This window comes from Eumetopias jubatus, unplaced genomic scaffold (assembly GCF_037043125.1).
Source record: "Eumetopias jubatus isolate StellerSeaLion01/CBP00866 unplaced genomic scaffold, mEumJub1_p1.0 scaffold_9, whole genome shotgun sequence".
NCBI classification, from domain to species: domain Eukaryota; kingdom Metazoa; phylum Chordata; class Mammalia; order Carnivora; family Otariidae; genus Eumetopias; species Eumetopias jubatus.
Genome location: NW_028274815.1, coordinates 44,926,788 through 44,950,760, shown reverse-complemented (window position 1 = coordinate 44,950,760; position 23,973 = coordinate 44,926,788). Strand labels below are relative to the sequence as shown.

At 37.3% G+C, this 23,973-nt stretch overlaps 1 protein-coding gene across 6 annotated transcripts in view; it reads left to right on the top strand.

The window, feature by feature from the left end:
* Positions 1–23,973, top strand: part of CTNNA2 (catenin alpha 2) — a 944,211-nt gene that overhangs the window by 95,668 nt on the left and 824,570 nt on the right. For all 6 annotated transcript variants that reach the window (XM_028122408.1, XM_028122407.2, XM_028122406.1 and 3 more), the window contains exon 2: positions 1,714–1,909. In XM_028122408.1, coding sequence (XP_027978209.1) covers positions 1,714–1,909 — 196 coding nt within the window. The remainder of the gene's footprint in view (positions 1–1,713; positions 1,910–23,973) is intronic.

Sequence of the window (23,973 nt, the reverse complement as noted above, 5' to 3'; positions counted from 1 at the left end):
TGTTTGGGGGAGTTGAGGTTCTTAGAAGAGTAGTGTGTTAATGTGTTAGAGTATATCCTTAATAAGGAGAACACTCTTGGGGTGCCTGGGTGGCTCAGACGGTTAAGCGTCTGCCTTTGGCTCAGGTCATGATCCCAGGGTCCTGGGATCGAGCCCCACATCAGGCTCCCTGCTGAGTAGGGAGCCTGCTTCTCCCTCTGTCTGCCTGCCGCTCCCCACTGCTGGTACTCTCTCTCTATCAAATAAATAAAGTATTTTTAAAAAAAGAGAGAGAGAACACTCTTGTACCTTAGGAAAGTAACTTTTGTGACAGGCTGTCTTTCTTCTGATGGTTGCCTCATTGTGGGTGGAACTGAAAAGACTAATGTGTTATGGGCTACATACACATTTTACAGCTAACCATCGTTATCCGACAGTCTTATTCTTAATGATGGTACCTTCCTTTTTTTTTTTTTTGGCTCGTCTTTGTACTTAAATGTCCTTATAGAGTCTTTCTTTGATTCACTGTATCTAATTATTTAGCAATCAAAAGAGAGCTAAGTAGGACAGGTCCCAGTGTTACATTCACCACCTCTTAAGTATTGGTTCTGCTTGTATTCATCATCTTAATTCACATTTATTCAATACTTGTTTCCTTCTGGTATTATCGCTTTCCCTATAAACTGACTGGACTTTAATTGTGACTTTGACTAATCACTTTGTTTGCTTTTGGATTTAGAGTAAAATAGGAGAAACAACAGCATTTGGAACTTTTCTGTGGACTAGCTTTCTTGATCATCTCCAATAAAATCCTGAGTCTGCTAATCAGGGCAAATGTCAGTGAAAATAATCCACAACACCCACATTCTTATGAAGGCAATAAAAAATATGGAGGCCACGATGACTCGCAACTTTTGCTGAACAGAATATGAAACCGGTTTTTTTCATTCCACTCTCAAACTTCTCACTGGTAGAAAATAAAAGATCAGAAATCTATAGGAGATAAGTTGTTTGAAAGATAATAACAGCTTTGTTAGCAAATTAAATAACTCTAGTTATAGTGCTAAAAGAAGTTTGGCAGTTGAGATGTGTTACAAACTATGATACTTGGAAAAGGAGTGGCAATGAAAACCTAATTTCAAGTCTGGAAATTTTAGCTGGTTAACCAAATGTTGAGACTGAATCATTCGGTTCCCTCAGATCAGATTTACCATTTTGTTTTTATAAGATGAAATCAGAAATAGCAGAGCTCTTCAAAAGTCCTTGGTAAATGACCTGTAAGTAATGGGTATTGATGGCCCACTCTTTATTAACTGTTCTTTCACCTCTGCCCTGACTCTGGGGACTCAGGACTGGGTGTTGGTTCTCCTGAGTCAGTGCTCAGAGGCAATTCCACATTGGTTTTCCTTTTCCTGCCTTCCGGAAGATGGTTACTCCAGTGTGCACTGTTTTATCAGTCTGTGAAAGCACAACCTCCAGTGACCTGGAAACTAAGTTACCGGTGGGTCAGCTCTTCCAACGTATTCACATACTTTTTTTTTTTCTCTCTATGAAATAAATAACTGTTTATTTATATGCTAACTTGTATAATTCCCCGTTTTCCTTAAGATTAGATTATGGAATGTGCATTCATGATTTAATAAACAAGGGCTGTTTTAAAATGATGAGATGATACTGTGTTTTTTTCTAGACAGTGGTGCAGATTAGTCTGACAGTTTTTCTTTCATCTTTAAGGTAACGACCCTTGTCAACACAAGCAACAAAGGCCCATCTGGTAAAAAGAAAGGGAGGTCAAAGAAAGCCCATGTACTGGCTGCATCTGTAGAGCAAGCCACTCAAAACTTCCTGGATAAGGGTGAACAGATAGCTAAGGAGAGTCAAGATCTCAAAGAAGAATTGGTCGCTGCGGTAGAGGATGTACGCAAACAAGGTAGGAAGAATAATATTGTTCCAGAGGGATCTATACTGATGTGCAAACAATCAATTTATCTCTAGAACCAATGCATATTTGCTCAAAGAAGTCGTCTTATGTTTTTCCTCAGTATCTGCACTTGTCATTTTTAATATTTGCTGGAATTAGGTGAATAGACAAATAGAGATATTTTTAGTTGTGGTTGTGTAGCTCAGCTATGAAAGCTTTATGTCTGCTGTTACTTCCAAATTTTCAAGTTGTTTTCCCTCGGTAGATGAACACAGACTCTTGTGTCAAACTGAGGCTCCAGGGAGGACAGGATGAGAATGCCTCATACTTAACAGAGTCACTGAACACCCAGGGTTTTAATGAGGAGGGAGGAGATGATTGTAAAGCAGTGTAATAAAATTATTGTTGCTTTGTATGATTTTCAAATTTATATCTTCAGTTCACAGCTAGTTAGCTCTCTATGGATCAGTTAACTATATAGCTAGCTAGTTAGCTAAAATGTAGTTTTTCAGCATACTTAAAATTTTTAATTGTGGTAAAATACCCATAACATAAAATGTACCATTTTAACCTTTTTTAAACTGTATAATTCAGTAGTGTTAGGTATATTTACATTGTTGAGTAGCCAATTTCTAGAACGGTTTCATCTTGTAGTACTGAAACTCTATACCTAAAGAACAACAATTCCTCATTTTCCCATTGCCCTAGCCCCTGGCAACCACTCTTCTACTTTTCTATGAATTTCACTACTCTAGATACCTTTTATAAGTGGGATCATATAGTATTTATGACTGATTTTTTTCACTTAGCTATCTTCATGGTTCATCCATGTTGGAGCATGGGTCAGAATTTCCTTCATTTTTAGGACTGAAAATATTCTAGTATATGTATATACCACATTTTCTTTATCCCTTCATCCCCTGATGGACATGTGTTTCTTCTACCTTTGGCTATTACCCCCAGCCTGGCCCCCCTACTGTGTTTCCTATCTCAGTAAAAGCTGTCATATGTATCCAGTTGTGCACTGCAGAAATCTTGATATCGTTCTTGTTATTTTTCTCTCCTTTCAAATACAGTCTATTACAAAGTCCCATAGATTTTTAACTCCAAAATGTCTCTTAAGTGGACCAATTCCTGTCTTATTTATTCAAGGTACCATGTTTTACCTGCCCCTGGGCTTTAGTACATGCTCTTTCCTTTTACATAGTTAAGGATGACTCATCTGCACATCCCAGCTCAAAGAAAACCTTCCCAGGGAAACCTTTCCTGACACTCCTGTCATACTTTTTCATGGCTTTTTCCATTATCACTTTGCACAGGAGAATTTAATATTTGTGAAGTAACCTGATTGATAACTTTCTACCATGACACACTATAAATTAATAAAGATAAAGACCAGACTGTGTCTCTTTTGCTGATCCATGCTTTGCAGTTCTTAGCAGTCATAAGACTTGAATGAATATTTGCTGAATAAATGAAGCAATAGATGAATAAATGTTCTATCCCATTTCTTCTTACAAACTTACCACTTTTTAAATTCACAGATGGATATTTAGTCCCTGGAAATACCAACCCTCCTTCTTCACCAACAACCATTATTTTTCATGCTGCCATCTTTTTCCCTGTCTTCTCTCCCCTGAAAGTTAATTTCATTTACATTACTCTAATATAAATTGTTATGTAATTTGAAATGTTAAATTTTACATATTTCATCTAATGTGGATGGAGTATATTTGTATACGTGTTTTAACAACATGAAAGCTTCCAAATTTTCAAGTGCTGTTGAAGACTGGTAATCCTTCTGAATTGCAAATGTACCCTGTTTGTTTTAATGCATATGTAGTTTTCTTTTCTTTCTTTTTTAGGGTGACTGCATACATTTAAGTGCACTATTTTATAAGCTTTGACAAATGAATACACACTGTAAAACCATCACCACACTCAGGATAGTGAACCTATCCCTAGTGAAGAGGGCTTTGATTAGTCCCTAGGATGCTTTCTCAGAGCATTTATCTTTTATGGTGATATATTTTCCCTTATAGTGTTTTCAACAATCTTTCAGCTTTCCCTTATTTTTCCTCACAATTTAATTTTCACACATTCTGTAGAAATTAATATTTCAGTTTTCTCAAAGCTTATATAAGGAATGCTTTTTTTTTTTTTTTGGACATGATATAAAAACCAACATAGTTCTTAGCCAGCCTGTCCAGGAGATATGAGAGTGAGATTTTTTTTTTATTTTAAAAGATTTTATTTATTCATTTGAGAGAGAGAGAGAGACAGAGAGAGCACAAGCAGAGGGAGAGTGAGAGGGAGAAGCAGGCTCCCCGCTGAGCTGGGAGCCTGACACAGGGCTTGATCCTAGGACCCTGGGATCATGACTTGAGCCAAAGGCAGATGCTCAACCATCTGAGCCACCCTGATGCGCCAAGAGTGAGATTTTTTAAAGATGCTAGTTTAGGACAGCTTACAGAGGTCACTCTTATGGAGGATATTTTAAACTTTCTCTATATTATCCACTTCTTATTATAGAAAAATTATGCATCAGAAATGATGCCTATGAGTTGACTGTATACAAGTCCCACTAGTGGGGGCGCCTGGGTGGCTGAGCCCCGCATTGGGCTCCCTGCCCTGCGGGGAGTCTGCTTCTTCCTCTCCCTTTGCCTCTCTCTCTCAAATAAATAAATAAAATCTTTTAAAAAAATAAAAAAATAAATAAAAGGTCAACTATCACGTGTCCCTTTTGCTGAACAGTGTCAAATTTAAGGAAACATTGTTGTAGTCTGCAAAATAGCAAACATTGTCCGGGCAAAAGTTTTAGAAATTTTCTTTTCCTGGGGAGTCTGGGTGGCTCAGATGGTTAAGCATATGCCTTTGGCTTGGGTCATGATCCCAGCGTCCTGGGATCGAGCCCCATGTCTGGCTCCTGGCTCAGCAGGGAGTCTGCTTCTCCCTCTGCCTCTCCCCCTGCTCGTGCTTTCTTTCTCTTCTCTCTCTCTGTATCTCTGTGTCTCGAAGAATAAATAAAATCTTTTAAAAAAATTTTTCTTTTCCTGTTTCTCTCATTGTCAAATATCTCTCACTCTCTCTATATAGAGTTCAGATGCCTGTCTATGTGAGAGATGCCTCTTGTGCCTGACAACAGAGTCCTCAGGCTCTCCTTTCTGCTCTGTGCCCCTTCTCAGTTCTTAGTGTATCTCCTTAGCCCATCTGGTTTTGCCCAATTTTCCCATTGGCCCATACCCAGATTTTATTCACAACTGAAAGCCTGGGTTGATTTTCAGAGAGAGATAAGGAGATCAAGGGGAACACCTAAGGATTAGAACAGGACTATTTAGTTATTGGAAACTTCGAAACTTAGTATCTTTCCTTCCATCATGGAAGTCTACTTTCTTACCTGTAAGATGATATTCAGAAATTATGAGAGTGCGGCCATCTAGAAATAATATCCTCCTATAAAGTGGCCCTAGTATCTGTATATGCTCACTTATCAAATAATGTGTAGTTTAGAACTAAATCTATGAGAGGGGATCTTTTACTATTGAGTTGTTTTTGCTTTTTTAAATCAAATGATCTGAAAGTGTTGCCACTTTCTAAATTATGTTCAGCACAACTCAATGCCAGAAGTTTTAATATTGTACAACTGCATTTTCAGACTTTTAATACAGAACCATTTCTTATTGGGGTTTTTCTGAGATTTTACAGCATCCATGATTATAATCACTGTAATATGGCAAGATTATATATGAAATTATCTATTTATGCCATTATTGTTTCTAGGCTAGACTTAGTGTTATTTGAATTTCTTTATCATTTAAAAAATGTATTATCTCTTTTAAACCTTAAAAATGCTCAGTATGAGGGGTGACAATATTTTTACTAAAAGTATATTATTCCAGTAGAAGATTTTCCTGTGCTTTTAAGTTCTAACCTGCAAAAAGAAGTGTTCGAGTACATGTACGATAGAGTTTCTGTTAAAAACAAGTAACAAGGGCGCCTGGGTGGCTCAGTTGGTTAAGCGACTGCCTTCAGCTCAGGTCATAATCCTGGAGTCCCCGGATCGAGTCCCGCATCAGGCTCCCTGCTCAGCAGGGAGTCTGCTTCTCCCTCTGACCCTCTTCCCTCTCGTGCTCTCTATCTCTCATTCTCTCTCTTTCAAATAGATGAATGAAATCTTAAAAAAAAAGAACAAGTAACAAAACTAAATCATCGAAATATGTATTAAAGAAGATAAATCATTGTACTCAAAATTTAGAACTCTGATATTTTAGACTTAGGTAAAGATGGGATATTTGGTCAGAGGTGTGTGTGTGTGTGTGTGTGTGTGTGTGTGTGTGTCTGTGTGTCTGTGTATCTGGGTAACTGTTTTATCATAGCTAAAATAAAGTAATTACATATATGTATATTGTCTTCCTAAATTAAGTTTAAACTTCATCAGGATAGGAACAATGATGTGTATGTGTTTTTTTCTACTCCTAAAGTACTTAGCATGGTTGCTCTAGCACATGGCAGGTGATACTCAGGGGAAGGAGGCTTGCATGTCAGCAAAGCAGGCTTACAAGTCAACAGAGCACCAGATGTTTGGTTAAGATACCTGCTTTCTAATGTTACTTTAGCCAAAAGCTACATGATTTAAACTAAATCACTTAACCACTTGAAGCCTCAATTTCTCCAGTTTTCAAATACAGACAGTAATTGTTGCATTTTCCTCACTGGATTGTTTAACATAATGAAGTCACAAAGAGATTATAAAAACATTAAATGTTATATAGATGTGAGGTATATTTATTAATTATAATTTATCAAAATAATCTGTACTACCTATGGCAATAGCTCTCTTTCCTATCACTGAGCAGTCCTGGGCCTTCCAGGCAGGATGCTGGAGAGCTGAATCAGCATCTAGTAGTCTCCCAGAAGGGGACCGAGTAGCTCAGTTTGGCTTGGATTTGGTGGTAGTTGTGTGTGGTCCCAGAAAACTGTGATTTAATAGTTGTGCAGCCAGTGAACCATATGTAGAAAAGCTCCTAATGAGGAACGCAAAGGGAATTATTCCAATAGTGTCTTTATAGTGAAGCTCTGGGCCAAAAACAAAGCTTGGGACAGAGAATGCCAAAACATTTTTAATGTTTACCATCAAGACCTTCCTGGATGGAAACTCTTTCTGAACTATGGACTAATCTGGGTTTCTTAAATCTCAGTGAATATTAATACCTCCTGGGAAGCTTTTGAAACTCTTGATGTTCAGGCCTTCACCCTTATCAATTAAGTTAGAAACTGTGGAGCAGGACCTAGGCATCAAGGTTTTTAAAGTTCCCCAGGTGATTAATCCACTTCTTGTCCATTATCTCCACTTTGATGACTCATCAATCCCTGTTAGTCAGCTAACGTTTCACATTAGGTAGCAGATGGCAGTCACTCATTTTAGAAGGCCTATAAGCTTATAGTATGCATAGAGTTAGAGAGGAGAAATTTACATAGGAGAAACAACCTGATATTCTATGCTAATATGTTGTGGATAGATATATTCTGTGCTCAATGAGGTCTTATAATGCCTGACCTTCTGTAGGCACTCTGAGAATATGCTTTAAGTATATGCTAAGGAACGAGATCTATAGGACAGTTAATATTTAAATTGCTGTTGGAAAAGAAAGGTATGAAGCTGGAATTAGCAAGGAAGAAAGTATGTTTAAACTGAGCTGGATTAAAAATCTGTCAAGGATAGTGTGACAAGCATTTCAGGTTGAAGCAACCTGATTTTTAAAGGCAAAGAGATAAGAATGACATTGATAATTGGGGGATGGGTAGAAAAGCCTTGATTTGTTGAGAAGTTTCATATTCAGGCATAGTTAGAAATCTGGTAAGATGATAAGAAGGGACCACAGTGGGAAAAGTTTAGGAATTAGGCTGTGTATAGACAACATGATGGAATAAAGATAGGAAGAAAAGAAGGAAGCTAGCTGATTGGCTTCTACCTTTTAAGTGATATTTTAGAGATTATTTTGGCAACTTCATGGAAAGTTGACTAAATCAGAGAAAGATTGGACTCAGATTGCTTATGTGTTGTTGTAATATTGAAGCGAAAACAAAGCAAAAATACTTTGAGGTTCTAGGATTGATGTGGTGGCAATAAGAAGAGAAATAAGAAACTAGATGTTACAAACATTGTGAAAAAGAATAAAAGATTTGCCATTTGTTGAAAGGAAGAAACAAGAGTCAATATTTATTCTAAATTTTTGGCTCTATACAACTTAATTGGGATATCTAAGTGGTGACAGGGATGGGGAGAAATGACTGATTTGATTTTAAACATCGATGAATGAGAGGAACTGCCTAGCAGATGGTTAATGCTATGGGAATGGAACTTTGGAGAAACAGAAATTTGACATCTTTTGAGGTAATGAATGAAGCTTTTAGAGACAGTCCTTTTTTTTTTTTTTTGAGTACTTGCCAATAGATATATATAGAGAAGAATAGAGAGATGTAGGTTTAGTTTTGGATGAAAGGCTCAATTAGGATTACAAGGTGGGATAGAAATAGAGGAGAGAGGCATGCCCTGAAATATGACCAGAGAACAAAGATAGTACAGAATCCTGAAATCCAAGGGAATAGACTATTTTGCAAAGGAGACAGTGATCAATTTAGATGCTAGAATGCTGTTGCAATTAGGTCAAATTCTTCTGAGATCATGGAGGATTAATAATGAGAAAATGCCTTGGATTTTGCTAGAAAGGTATCATTAATTTTATTTAAAAGTTCATTTTCAGGAAGCTGAAGGAAAGAGTAGATGGTGAAGTAATGGATCTAGGCAGGAAAGCTCACCATAGTCGTCTTTGGCCATCAGTGCACTATATATATCATTGTACTTTTGCTTCTGCAGATAGTCTGGTACTCAAATGAGGGACCATATGTTATCATGATTTCATGTATCTCTGGAGCCTGGCACATTGTGAGCACTTATGGCATGATTCCAAAGATTGCCACAGTGTGGAAGGAGAAAAATCCAAGAGTGTTTGGAGAAAATATTAAAGACAAGCAAAGAATATGATTTTTGCTTACTTTGCTTATTTTGTTGAGCCCAGATCAGAAGTATCAGAGCATATACCCAGAGAGGGAGCCACTGGTGAGAGCGATTGTAGAGGGAAAAGGCTCAGGTTGGTTGTATGAGATAATGCAGAAGGTACATTTCTTTATCTAGAAAACAGGTAGGAAGGAGGAAAGATGTACCCAGCAATGGGTTTTATAGAAAAGATTAGAATCAAAGTAAATTGGTTGAAACTATCTCAATTATTTTGAACAAAAGAGGAGGTGATTTTAATGGATCATGTATATCTAATATTTGACCACTGTTGTGGATTTAAAATTAATGTCTGTTACCAGCATCTGTGTGGATCTCTCATATGTTTCTAAGGGATTTATTTATTGAATACAACTGATTGTTACTGCATTTGAAAAGGCCAATTTATAACAGGCTTAATTGTCTAAGAATTTTTAAATTTAATGTGTTTATTTGGTATGTACTAGCATCTGCTAGCAATGGGATGCTCACATATTGCCTTTATGAATCTTCTTTGATTTGAAATGGATCCAAAAGCTGTGCTTTGAGTGATAGGCAGTCTTCATATTTGTCCAATAAGCAGCTCCATTTAAGAGGTAATGCAGCAGTTGCTTCGCTGCCATCCCATTTTTATAACTCCACACCCTCTTGAGCCATGGATCAGTTGCTTGGGCTTTCTGTCTTCTCAAACAACCTTCTCTGATTGCCCACTCTCTGTCTAGGAAGTTACAACAAATAAAAACAATTAAGACATGACCCAGCCACCAAGATATGCCAGGCCAGGGTACAGACAGACTTGTATATGGCCCTCATCCAACTTTAAGAGAGATCTCATGGAGTGAAGTGACAAGAGGTACAGATACAAGAGGTAGTTTTTTTCATGGAACCATTTTTTACGTCAGAGATGGTCAAACCATTCACTGCTCATACAAGGTTTTGGTTTGTTTGCATACAAGTTCAACTGTTAAGTGATATGGTAATATCAACTAGTTCCATCATTAATTTTTTTACCCAATCAATATTTATTGAGCAACCGGGGCACCTGGGTGGTTCAGTCAGTTAGGCATCTGACTTTGGCTCAGGTCATGATCTTGGGGTCCTGGCATCGAGCCCCACATCAGGCTCCCCACTCAGCAGGGAGTCTGCTTGTCCCTCTGCCCCCCGCCCCCTGCTCATGCTCAGCTCTCTCTCTCTCTCAAATAAATAAATAAAATATTTAAAAAAATATTTATTGAGTAAATGATGAAGAGTGGACTGAGACAGACAGATCAAGACTGAGAAAAAGTATGGCGCCTGGGTGGCTCAGTCGTTAAGCGTCTGCCTTCGGCTCAGGTCATGGTCCCAGGGTCCTGAGATCGAGCCCTGCATCGGGCTCCCTGCTCCGCGGGAAGCCTGCTTCTTCCTCTCCCACTCCTGCTGCTTGTGTTCCTGCTCTCGCTATCTCTGTCTCTGTCAAATAAATAAATAAAATCTTTAAAAAAAAAAAAAGACTGAGAAAAAGTAGTAGAGGGAGAGAGAAATGTGTCCCTCACATCTCTGAGGAGAGAAACCTTTTGCCTCTTGATGACTTAGACTTTCTCTTTCCTTACCCCCTTTGTTATTGGGGTGTGATGTTGGTGGAATGAGCTGGTCCAACAAAAACTCTAGTTGTTATCAACTCTGTGAACTCTTTAGCTAAGATCTGGTCCAAGGCCATTTCCATGGCCAAGAGGCTCCTACTGTCAGATAGTCCTGTCGGTCATCCTCCACCTGCCCTGTTGATATGTAAAACAACTGTGTGGGGAGGGGTGAGGGAATGTTTTCTCTTGGAGCACTATCCACAGAGGTCAACTCTCTAAGGAGAAGGAGAGCTGGGGGTATTGCAAGGATTCTGTTACTCCTCTGCTTGTCCTTTTTCTCAGGACAACTATCTCCCAAATGTCCCTTACTTTATGCCTCTACTCTTGGTGCTCAGAATTTTTGGTCTCCTAGAAATACTGGACTTGCTTTTCTGTGCTGTGTGCTGACTCTTCACTGCTGCTTGACTATCCTTGTATGAGTGGTATGTTACTGTGTTCTAATGTAGCATCCTATTGGTCATGGGGTGAGATTTCACTGCTGTATAGTTGGAGGGCTAGGGGAGTAGGTCTCCACTGAAGGGGTGTACCTTCAGTGAAGACCTACTAATTCTCCTCTTCAGGGAGGAGGAGAATTTCATGACAGAAAATGGAGATTTGAGAGGCAAATCCTAGGGAAGAGCAAAAGAAAGAAGAGGAATACTCATTTCTCTCTTTGAATCTTGCTTCCTTGAGCTCGGACTTTGCTGACTGTAGATCCATTGCTTTAAAAAATAATATTATCAGGATACCTGGGTGGCTCAGTTGGTTAAGTAACTGACTCATGAGTTCAGCTCAGGCCATGATCTCAGGGTTGGGAGATGGAGCCCCATGTCGGGCTCCATGCTGGGTGTGGAGCCTGCTTAAGATTCTCTGTTTCCCTCTCCCTCTCCCTCTGCCTCTCCCCTGGCTCACACACTCTCTCTCTCAATAACAATAATAATAATATCAAGTAATATAATAAAGTGCATGTTTATTAGATGAAGCAAAAGCAGACCTTGAAGTTGGGATGGGAAGTATCTCTTCAGTCTCAGACTTCAGTACAGCTGAGTCATGGACCTGATGATGCTCTGCTGTGTCCATGTACCACTGCTGCTCACTGTCCCTCACACAGCATCTCCTCCCCTTCTTTACAGAGGCATCTTTCACCAGGTGTTTCTCAAAATGAAGTTCACAGACCACTTGTTTCAGAATCACCTGTGTGAGGATGGGTAATGTCTATAAAAATTCAAATTCCTGAGCCTGGCCATAAACCCAGATTCAGTATAGCTGGGGTACCACTAAGAATCTTTATTTCCAGCCAGTACCCCAATCTTATGCTTCCAAAGTTTGCAAATCACTAACAGTCCAAGCTTTATACATCTTCACACACAACACTTTTAATTAGTTTAAGTCTTTTTTTCTTCCAGTGAAAAGGATGTTATCCAGGAATGAAATTAATTTTCAGAAGCTTTAATATCAGAAGTTAAAAAAAATAGAAAAAACCTTAGAGATACATACAATGACAAAAAAATAAAGAGGTTTAATATGAAAAAATCATAAAGAAAAATGCATAAATGTGAAAATGCTGTACAATTTAAGATTCCTCTTAATGCCTAGTTTAACATTTGCATTAGTTTTAACTGTTGCATATTTGGTTAAATAAAACATATTCATATGCCAAAGTTTGCACTAGTTGAGGGCCCAGGAACGTCCCATATCAACTTGAGGCCCCATGTATGGCTCTTGTTTCAACATATTAGGAGATAATGACAGATGACTCTTTTCATCTGATCCCTCTTTCTGGAGCTCTTGGCTTTTGAAAATGCCATAATCTTTCAGGAAGAATAATAAAAGCAATAGCTTCCATTGATTGGTTGCCACTCCATTTGTAAGACACTTGGCATATATTCTTTCAATATTATTTTGTTAGTTATTTGAAGTATTATTATCCATATTTTATATAAAATGATATTGATGCTGAAAGATCTCCATGTACATTCATTGACTAGGACAATTAACTCAACAACTATTTAAGTACTATGTACCTGCCCTATTTTAGGGACTGGGAATATAGTATGCTGAAGAAAGAAAACAGATATTCCCTGCCTATGTATCATATGACCTCACTGATATGAGGAATTCTTAATCTCAGGAACAAACTGAGGGTTGCTGGAGTGGTCGGGGATGGGAGGGATGGGGTGGCTGGGTGATGGACATCGGGGAAGATATGTGCTACGGTGAGTGCTGTGAATTGTGTAAGACTGTTGAATCACAGATCTGTACTTCTGAAACAAATAACGCAACATATTTTAAGAAAAAAGAAAAAGAAGATAGCAGGAGAGGAAGAATGAAGGGGAGTAAGTCAGAGGGGGAGACGAACCAGGAGAGATGATGGACTCTGAAAAACAAACTGAGGTTTCTGGAGGGGAGGAGGGTGGGGGATGGGTTAGCCTGGTGATGGGTATTGAGGAGGGCACATTCTGCATGGAGCACTGGGTGTTATGAACAAACAATGAATCATGGAACAGTACACCAAAACAAATTATGTAATATATGGTGATTAACATAACAATAAAAAAATAAAAAAAAATACTACATTCTGACATAAGACAGACAATAATAAAAAATAAAGCAGGCTGTAGAAGTGTGATTTAAAGATGGAACAACCCAAGGCATGCTGAATGAAAGATAAATTGATAAGTTGGACTTAAAATTAAAAACTTTAGCTCTGTGAAAGACAGCGCTAAGAGAATGAAGACAAGCCATAGACAGGGAGAAAATATTTGTAAGTCACATATCTGTTAAAGGACTTGTATCAAAGATATATCAAGAACTCCTAAAATTCAACAATAAGAAAAGGAATTACTGGATTCAAAAATGGCAGAAGACCTGAATAGACACATCACCAATGAAGATATATAGGTGGCAAATAATCATATGGAAAAAATATTCAGCATCATTTGTCATTAGGGAAGTGAAAATTAAAACGAAGAGATTTTACTGTATACCTATTAGAATCCGTAAAATTCCCTAAGTTGACAATACCAAATGGTGGTGAGGATGAGAAACAAGAACTCTTATTCATTCAGACGCAAAATCATACAGCCACTTTGGAAGACAGTTTGGTAATTATTTTTATAAAACTAAAAATAGAGTTACCATATAACCTATCAATCTCAATGTTTGGTGTTCACCCCACTGTTAGGAAAAATCATATCTGTACAAAATCACCCAACCTTATTGTATTAAAAACAAATCTCTTATTTTAGAATAATCTTAAATTTACAGAAAATTTACAAAGACAGTACAGAACATTACCATATACCCTACACCCAGTTTCACCTAATGTCATTATGGTACATTTGTAACAACTAATGAACCAATATTGATACATTATTAATGGACCTGAGCACAATAGTAAAAACAAAAACAAAAAACAACCCCCCCCCAAACGCCATAATAACACGCCCTTCTGCTGATGTGATTAACGAAAGTGGCAAGAACACAGTGTGGATGCTGAAATATTCTTGTTCTTACATGGACTTGCAAAGAGTGATAAATTACACATCGGTCTGAATAAAATGTGGAATCTAGTTTAGAAGATTGCCAATCCGGGACTATTTCCTCTAATACCCTTTATTGAGATCCTGACTTGTCAGCCTCAGTAAAACTGTCTTGCCTTTCACAGAATAGATTTAAAGAGGCTTACAGGATATACAAAACACAGTAAGAAAAAAAAAAGAAATCCATGGAAAAGAAGAAAGAAGGGTAAGGTCAGAGACTAGAGAGAAGCCAGGAAAGTGGCTAATGCACATATAAATCAGTGCCCAAGCATGCTGCGTTGTGTGTACGTGTCCACTCCAGAGCGGGAAGATGGCAGGAGGAGCATTAAGGGGTATGGAGGGCAGTTTTGTAGCGGACCCAGAGCCAAATTCCAACTCTGCAATTATCATGCTGCCTGTGCTGTGTGACTTGGGCAAGTTCCTTATCCTCCATGCATCAGGGTTCACATGAGTTAAGTGGGGCTAATCGCGCATACACTTTCAGGACTGTTGCAGAGCACAGATAACAGGATGCACGTAAAGTGCTTAGCACCAGACCTAGCACGCTGCGGGCTCTAAAATCCTGGTAGTCATTGCCTTTACCATGAATCGTTACTGTTACTGGACTTGCTACAACTGGGCAACAGGTTAGACTCTTAGGCTTTCTAACTGACCAATTGTAAATGCAAAGTATTATGATATTTTTAATTATAAAACGAAACAAAATCTTTCAGATGGATTGCTAAGTCACCTCCATTTCATCTGAATTCCACTTATTTTAAGGGAAATTCCTTAAACAAAACTTTTGATCCCACTCATGCATAAATAGAAATAGTCTACATTTCCGCATAATGATAAGGAAACCTGGTCATCAAGCACTTCCCTTTTAATAACTAAGTCTGTAATTCAATCAAAAATGCAACTGACATAAACATCTTGAATAACCACAGGATAAGACTGTCCAGGATGAAGCTGATTCACTGATGCATCCCTAACTGTGACCTATGCCAGCAACCTGATGCAGCCTGGTCCATCTGCTCTACCTGCAGACCCCCCTAAAACTGAGACCAAGTGAGCATGCTTTTATATGGAATTCTAACTTGTTTTTTGAAAGATTTATTTATTTGAGAGAGAGAGAGAGAGAACATGAGCAGGAGGAGGGAGAAGGAGAGAGAATCTCAGGCAGACTCCCTGCTGAGCACAGAGCACACTGCAGGGTTCGATCCCAGGACCCCGAGATCATGACCTGAGATGAAATCAAGAGTTAGACACTTAATCAACTGAGCCACCCAGGTGCCCCTCCCATGAGTTTTTAAAATAAATTTGCTACCTATAAATGGTTCCTTTTCACCTACACCATTCTGGCTTTCAGGCTGACCACTCTCTGGAACCTGCTCTGGTCTGAGTCACTGAGCTCAGCGTTGGTCATATCTGGCCATTTCTCCCTCTACATCTTAACCTCTCAGTAGCATTACATGGAGTTGACAACCACCCATCCGTCCGGTCACCCTTTTTTCTCACTTCTCTTGGCTTCTGTAGTACCTCCTTTTCCTCCTACCTCTTTCTAGTCCCACATCTTAGAATTCTGAGTATTGGAATGTCCTAGGGCTTAGGCCTGGGCTTTCTTTTCTATTAGTCATTTCACTCTATTTACCAAAGACTTAAATTTTTTTGCCTCTGGACCTTAGATGGGTCTATGTACTTTGCTCCCACTCAGATCCAATTATACCCTCCCTCATTTTTTTCCCATTTAGGAATGGCAGTAACCCCGTTGCTTAATAGCATGAGAGTTATACTGTATTCCTTTTTATCCCTTATTCCTTACATCCAAAGCCATAATTTAATTTTATAAGCCTTGCTCCAAAACATATTCTAAACCTATCCATTTTAAAGCAGTGCAGCATAATCATTAAGAGCACAGGTTATGGAACTGGACGGCCTACATTTGAAAGCTGACTCCAATGTTTCTAATGTGTGATTTTAATAATTCATATAATCTCCCATAGACCTCAGTTTCATCATCTGTAAGGTGGGAATAATAATAGTACTCATCTCATGGGATGGTTCTTAATATAGGCAAGGGACTTAAATCAGTGCTGACAGATAGTAATATATAAATTAATACTTATAATTATATAAATGCTAATTTAAAACACTTGCTCAGAAAGGCCTTTCCTAACCCCTCCATAAAAAACAAAGTAGGAACTATATTCTTTTTTTTTTCTTTTTGATCTACAAGCCAACTGAAAGAGAAGCTAGATTTATCATATCAGTCAGTGTTATACAAAGAAATAGACAATAAGATGTATGTACATATTTGATGAGATTTATTTTAAGGGATTGATTCATGAGATTGTGGGGGCTAGCAAGTCCAAAATCTTTCAGGCAAGCTGGTAGGCTGGAAACTCAGACAGAAGTTACTGCTGTGGTCTTGAGGCACAATTTGTTCTTCAGTGATTCTCAGTTTTTGCTTTTAAGTCTTTCCAGATGATTAGATGAGGCCCACCCACATTATTAAGGGTGATCTCCTTTACTTAAAGTAAACTGATTATAGATTTTAATAGCATCTACAAAATACCTTGAAAACATATCTAGATTAGTGCTTGATTAAATAACTGGGTACTGTTATTTAATAATAATAGCCTAGCCAAGTTGACACAATTAAACTAACTACCACATTGGGTAGCAATTGATAAATTACTCTGTGAATTTGAACCAATTATATAGAGATGAGAGTGCATGTTTTCTTTTTCTAAACCTCCCTATTATGCACTCTTCATGAGCTTGCTTTTGGAAATAGGTTGCCACTTATTGCTGAACTTCTCTCGAAAAACCCTGAACCTACCAAATGGAGGTTGTGGAGGTATAGACTCCAAAAAGGCAGGTTTCTTGTGGTTTTATTTGTGTTTCTTGGAGACACTGGAGCTTCAGCTCTGCCAAAAGCCACCTGTAACACGTGCTGAAACTAACCATTTTCTGTCAGAATTCTTGTTCGTCAAATAATAATGCCAGTCCCATCTAATCTGTAAAATTTTAAGAATTAGATAATACCAGAATGAAAGAGTTTGAGAAAACATGAACCACTTTTCAAAATGAATATGTACCTATTCAATTGCTTTTTTAAAAGCATGAGTTTTCCTTTATGAAACTAGAAGATAAGCTCACAAGCTGTATGTTTTAAGCAAATATTTAGATAATTTTTCCATTTTTGGTCAAGTCTATGTTTTAGGTTCACATTGTCATTTCAGTTTGGATGATCATGAGGATTTAATGAACTGTTTGCATGATTCATTTGAAGTTATACTTTTTAAAAATACTTTTGTTTTTAACAACCAAAGAATAACTCAAATTTGTTGGTGCTATTAAGCCAATCTGGCCTTCTATTTAGCATTTCTAAAAATAATTAATGCTATGTAAGTTGATGCATATTGTTGAAATGATGTATTTTCAGTGTTGGTACCATATTTATTTGTACTTTTTGTGCTCTCACAGATGGAATGAAATTTGAGCTTCAGTATGATTATCTTTTTAAAACATAAAAGCATTTAATAACATTGTCTTTTTAAAAGCTCTTAAAACATGCACTGTATTTGAATAGGCTGTAGTTTGTTGTTTCCTATAATAATTAAATTACAGTTCACTGATGTAGGCTCATCTGGGAGTATTTAAGGGATGAAAGATCAAAAGTACTAAATATTTACATTCATTATTGGTTTACATCTAATTGTAGGCTTTATGAATTTACTGCTTTGGTGATTTCTGAAATGTCACAACCAAAAATATTGACCTATTTCTCTGTGGGCTTCCGTTGAAATGGTAGGAGTCATCTGTGATAATACCTAACAAATTTTAAAATACGATGTTGAGCATATAAATGTGACTACTATAACTAATATTTCTTCCTTTCATGCCAAAAGCTCCAAAATAACAAGTGGTTGCTCTTCTCGGTATAATAATCTCCTGAGAGCGCCAATGTATTATGCTTGTTTTCCTCAAGAGAAGGGAAGCAAGATAGTTTCATCATTAATTAAGACGTGTTTCTCTGAGCCAGCTTACTTTTATCTGTGGTCTTAATTTCTCACGTCAGAAACAAAATCTTAAAATTAGATGTTCTCTAGAATGTGTTTAAAATATATATTTTTGTTATTTTTTTAAAGGAAGAGGAAGAAGAATTAAGATTGAATGTGTTCAGTCCTGTGTTATTTCTTAAAATTTTTTTTCCAACTTTATTGAGATATAATTAACATATAACATTACAGAAGTGTAAGGTGTACAAAGGGAAGATTTGATATACGTATATATTGTGAAATGTTTACCACAGTGGAGTTAGTTACTACATCCTTCACCTCACATAATTACCATTTTGTTATTATCGTTGTTGTGGTGGTGAGACTATTTGAGATCTACTCTCTTAACAACCTTCAAATATACAACACCACAATGTTACCTGTAATCACCATGCTGCACATGCATCCCCAGAACTGACTCCTCTTATAACTGAAGTTTATACCCTTTAACCAACATCTCCTCATTCCCCACCCCCCATCCCCCTGGCAAACATCACTCTACTTTCTGCTTCTTTTGAGTTTGGCTTTTTTAGAATCTACATATAACTGAGGCCATACACTATCTCCCTCTGACTTCTTTCCTCTAGCATAGTGCCCTCAAGGGCCATTGATGTGGCTGCAAATGGCAGGATTTCTTTTTCTCCGAAGGCTGAAAATGATACACACACATCTACACATACCACCTTTTCATATCGATTGATGCATCGATGGACGCTTAGGTTTTTTCCATGCCTTGGCTCTTGTGAATAGTGCTGTAGTGAACATGGGGTTGCAGATACCTCTGAGATCTTGATTTTGTTTCCTTAGGATAAATACCCAGAAGTGGGATTACTGCATCATATGGTAGTTCTATTTTTAATTTTTTTTTGAGGAACTGCAGTACTGTTTTCCACAGTAGCAATACCAATTTACATTGTGCACTGTCCACCAATAGTGCACAAGGATTCCTTTTTCTCCACATCATCGCCAACATTTGCTATCTCTTATCTTTTTGGTAAAAGACATCCTGACAGATGTGAAGTGATAGCTCATTGTGGTTTTAATTTGCATTTCCCTGATGATTAGTGACATGAAGCACTCTTCAAGTACTTGTTGGCAATTTGTATGTCTTCTTTGGAAAATGTCTATTCATATCTTCTGCCAATTTTTTAATTTGGATTATTTGTTTTGTTTTCCATTGAGTTATAGGAATTCCTTGTATATTTTGGATATTAACCCCCTCAAACCAGATATATGGTTTGAAAATATTTTCTCCTGTTTTGTAGGGTGCCTTTTCATTTTATTGAAGGCCTGTATTGGATTTTGATTAGTCAACTAAGACATAGTGGCCCCTGAGGAGCTTCCTAGTAAAACCAAGAAAAGTGAGAGGGAAGATCTCTGGGGCGGGGGGGGGGGGGGGGGGGGGGCGGGTTGGATATCAAGATATCTTTTATTTCAGCATTGGAAACAGATCATTGCATTGTTTAGGGGTTGTAATCTGAGGACAATGAGTAGATTTCATTTTTTTTCATTTTGTTTTCAATTCTGGGTAAGATGTGCTTTGAGTAGAATGTTCTGTAATTTAAACAACAAAGATAAAAAGAAGTATTAGAAACAGTTTGAAGATAGTTGACCTACTTTTTCCAGCTTTCAGGTAGGACCTGGCTAAAAAATCAGCATCTGTAACTCATATTTATACTTCATTTATAATGTTCTTTCTCAATTAAAATTAACATAATCAGAAAAATAATTGGGAATATTTCTATTCTGATCTTTCTACCCCCAATTTTAGCTTTCAAGAAAAAGATAAATTCTGAAACATGCAGTTATGTGAGCTTAATAATAATGATCTTAAATCTAGTTCTAATGAAGCTTAGTTATCAAAAACTGATACATTTACACAATTTTATGTTGTTAATTTTGATTCTAAATGAGTGTCTCCTACTCCAAGAGTGCCAGGGTTTTTTTAGTAACATTTTCAAAGATTGGAACAAACTGTTTTTCAGTATTAGCGATTAATTAACTATAACTTTAACCCAGATGCCCTGTCCCAGTAATTTCGAATCTTATTCTAGTTTTTTTTATCCTTCGGATATATAAAAACAGTCCTCTTATTTAACAGTTTTGTGATCGTCAATTTAGATAATAATTTGGTCTTCCCCTCCTCTTTTTTCTTTCTTAATCAAACCTATACCACTAATATTTTTTATCTGTTTTCTTTATGATTTTCAAATTGTATTTCTCTATAGTAAAATAAAATTATAGGCTCAAGCCAATTCTTCTGGTGTAGAATAAGATTGATGTTGCTATGTTTCTTCCTGGTTTTGTTGAATAATTCAACTTTATTTTCATCTTGCACAGACCTTGGTATTTTTCTTTCATGCAGCAGAAATTGGTTTGAATTTATTGCACACTTTGATCCCCAGCTTCTTCCCATGTAGTCTTTCCTGCCTGCCTTTCCCATCCAGAAAATAACTATTTTGGTGTTTATGACTTGTATGTTTTTTTCAAGTTAACTATCAATATTGTCTGTTTATATCCTACCTTTTTCTTTTATTTCAAAGGACATGGCAAAGTAAAAAGTCTGTTTGGATTGGCAGTACTAAACCACTTATTATTTCTTATGTAGTTTTCTACCATCTCTGTCTGCATGCCACCATCATTTTTCCACCCCTGTGCTATTCATCATCAAACTTAATATGATCTAATAATACTATCCATCTTTTTTATAATAAAGCCACAGTCATAGGGTCATATAATTTTTGATCTGAAAAGGGACTTGGAGGTTGCATTGTTTTCTGATATTCTAAAGATGAGGAATCAGACTTGTAGAAATTGCTCATTAGATGCATTAGATTCCACTAACCCATTAGAGGAGGTTTGGGGCTAGAAAGAACATTGGTTTTCATTCAAGAACATTGGCTACTCTTTTTCCTGTACTATTTAATATGAAGTAATCAAATAGATAGAAGTTGTATTTAAAAGCTTTTATTGGCTGTATGGTGCTTGTAATGCATTAGGGCTCATATTAAGGTACTATCCCACCCTGGCTACTCCCTTGTCCCTTTAAAGAATAGGAATAGTGAAATAATGAAATAGAAATAGAAATAGTGAAATAGGAATAGAAATAGGGTCAAGGACAAAATGGACAGTGGCATCCTCAGGGATACACAGTTACACAGTTAGGTGACTCTCCTAGTGAGTCCACATAGGAGGAACAAAGGATACTTTATTTATTTATTTTTTAAAGATTTTATTTATTTATTTGAGAGAGAGAGCACGAGACTGGGGTAGGGTCAGAGGGAGAGGCAGGCTCCCACTGAGTAGGGAGCCCAATGCGGGACTTGATCCTGGGACTCCAGGATCATGACCTGACTGAAGGCAGTCGCTTAACCAACTGAGCCACCCAGGCGCCCAGGAAACTTTAATTTATACTACCAACTCCTACTCTCCAGTGGGGAAAGATAAGTTCATTGTTATAAAAAATTAGGAATTAATTGAACAATTTATAACAAATTTGGGTTGGCGACATTTATAAATCACTTTGTATTTAATAAGCAGGATTTCATGTTTAAAATACTATTTTCTAAATTTAAAGATAACTTAGTAATGTACTTTTACTTATTTAACCATATGTTCCAAGTTATTTCAGTAGTACAGAGCTACAGGCAACATATCACTAATGAAGTATCATTCAACCAATAAAAATATGTTGTGTGTCTACATTAGCAATAAGTATGCAGAGAGCTATATTTAAATTGCAGCATATCCATAGACATACACTGAAGTCTAGCAACTGAAATTTTTAGGCCAAAAATACTGTTGAAAAGTTATGCATCACTAACATTATTTAAACAGCCCGCAACAGACTAAATTGATGAAGTGGGTAAAAAAAAAAAAAATAGTGATTTATAATTAAAATCTGTAACAGCAGCTATCATTGCTGATGGCATACGGTGGCAAACTCTGCTCACAAAACTGTTTCACTTTCCTTCTGGCATATAAGTAAGCTATATTCACCACCCTCCTCTGCAGTCAACTGAGACCATGTGACTGGGCTCTAGCCCCAGAATGTTGACAAATATGGTGTGTAACATTTCCAGTCTCAGCCCCTAAAACACCCATGCTGTCCTCTACCCTTTATCTTTCCTGTTGAACCATGAAGAAAATCCAGTGCAAGACTTGGAGGCCCAAGCATGCAACAGTCTGGGTCCTAAAATAACCAGATCTCCCCATCTTCACATTTGTCCCTCATTGGACTGTGGCAAGAAAGTGAAATAAACTTTTAATGAGTTAAATTACTGAGGTTTTGGATAGTTTCTGATAGCCCTCAGCCCTGATGAATTAAACATAGAAATGAAAAATTATCAAATCCCATCTGTAGGAAACAAAAAGAACTCATCTATAAGAAAGACAGGATTTGCATTCTTTGATAAGTCTGAGAGCCCATCAGAAAAAGCCTTATTGGTTCTCTGGAGGCCACAGAGTAGCCTTTGAAATCAAAGAGTGGTCCAGAAAAGGCAGAAAGAAGTGGGTGGCTTAGACAACTCCTTCCTGGAACTTTAGGACTAAGATCTTAACTTTTTTTTTTTTTTTTTTAACTTCTTCTTCCCTCGATAGATTACACCAGAATGTGGTCCCAGGGAGGAAGGGCATGAGCTGACCACAGCATCTGTCTAAGCTAAAGGGACAAGAGAGAGGCTTACTTATGATCCACCAAGCTAAGAACAGATGTGCAAACCCAGGTGATACAAGGGCAGTTCTGCTTGAAGGGCATCTTGTGATATCGAGAGTAAACAGTAGGCATATAGGTTAGAAACAGCAGGAATAATTAGAGGCTTTGGTAGGGGTTAGGAAAAAGGAATTAGAAATTAAGGATCAGAGCTCTTGTTTTCATGATCTTTCAACAAGAAGACTTAGCAGGTTTTTAGTTTATCCTCAAAAATATTTGTGCACAATGTGGTTAAGATGAAATGAGGTAATGTATGTAGCAGTACCTAGCTCAATATTTGTTCCAATAAACAGTCATTGACCATTTGTTGAAACGATTTTCTTTAAAAAATTATAGGAGAAGAAAAGAATATCTCCTTTATTTGTTAGACATTTTTGGAGGTATAAATCACTAATACTTTTTTGTTCCATTCAAATTTCCATTTCCAAAACCATTCAAATTGGCTGCATTCCCTGATTTCATATTTTCAAATATTCTTTGGCTTAAGCCAAACTGCAGTATATATTAAAATTGCCTGGGGAGCTTGTTACAATATAAATTTCCTAAGCACATTGAATAAAATTATTTTATTTCAAAGAGAGACAGAGACAGAGACTGAGACAGAGAGATGCTTAAAACTGTTGCTTAGCTTCCAGACTGCCTGTCAGTGAGATCTGTGTCTGCATCCCAGCATGTGCCATGCCCTTCAGAATATACACCCATCTCCTCTGCATTAAAGGTTGGCTTTAGCTGGAAATAGCATTTCTTCCCACAGGAAAATGGCAAAATCCTACCTAATCCTCAACATGTAGTTTAAAGGCCACCTGCAGAATGGCTTCTGAATTTCCACAGTGAGATGTAATTTTTCTCTTTTTGTATAGCTTTTACATTCTATCCTGTTTGGTGTTGGTGTTGCTTGAATTCTTTCTCATTTTGCCCTTCTATCATTCCACAGATTATATTTACTCTGAGAATGTTCTTATTTGTGTACATTTCCAGTGCCCGGTATAGGTGTTGCATTTAATAGGAACTTATTTTTTAAAGTGAATTCATTAATGGGATCTTATTCAGCCTTCTTGTCATAAAACAGAACATAGTAGATATTCAAAAACCACCTTCTGAATCAATGTGTCCACAATAGCA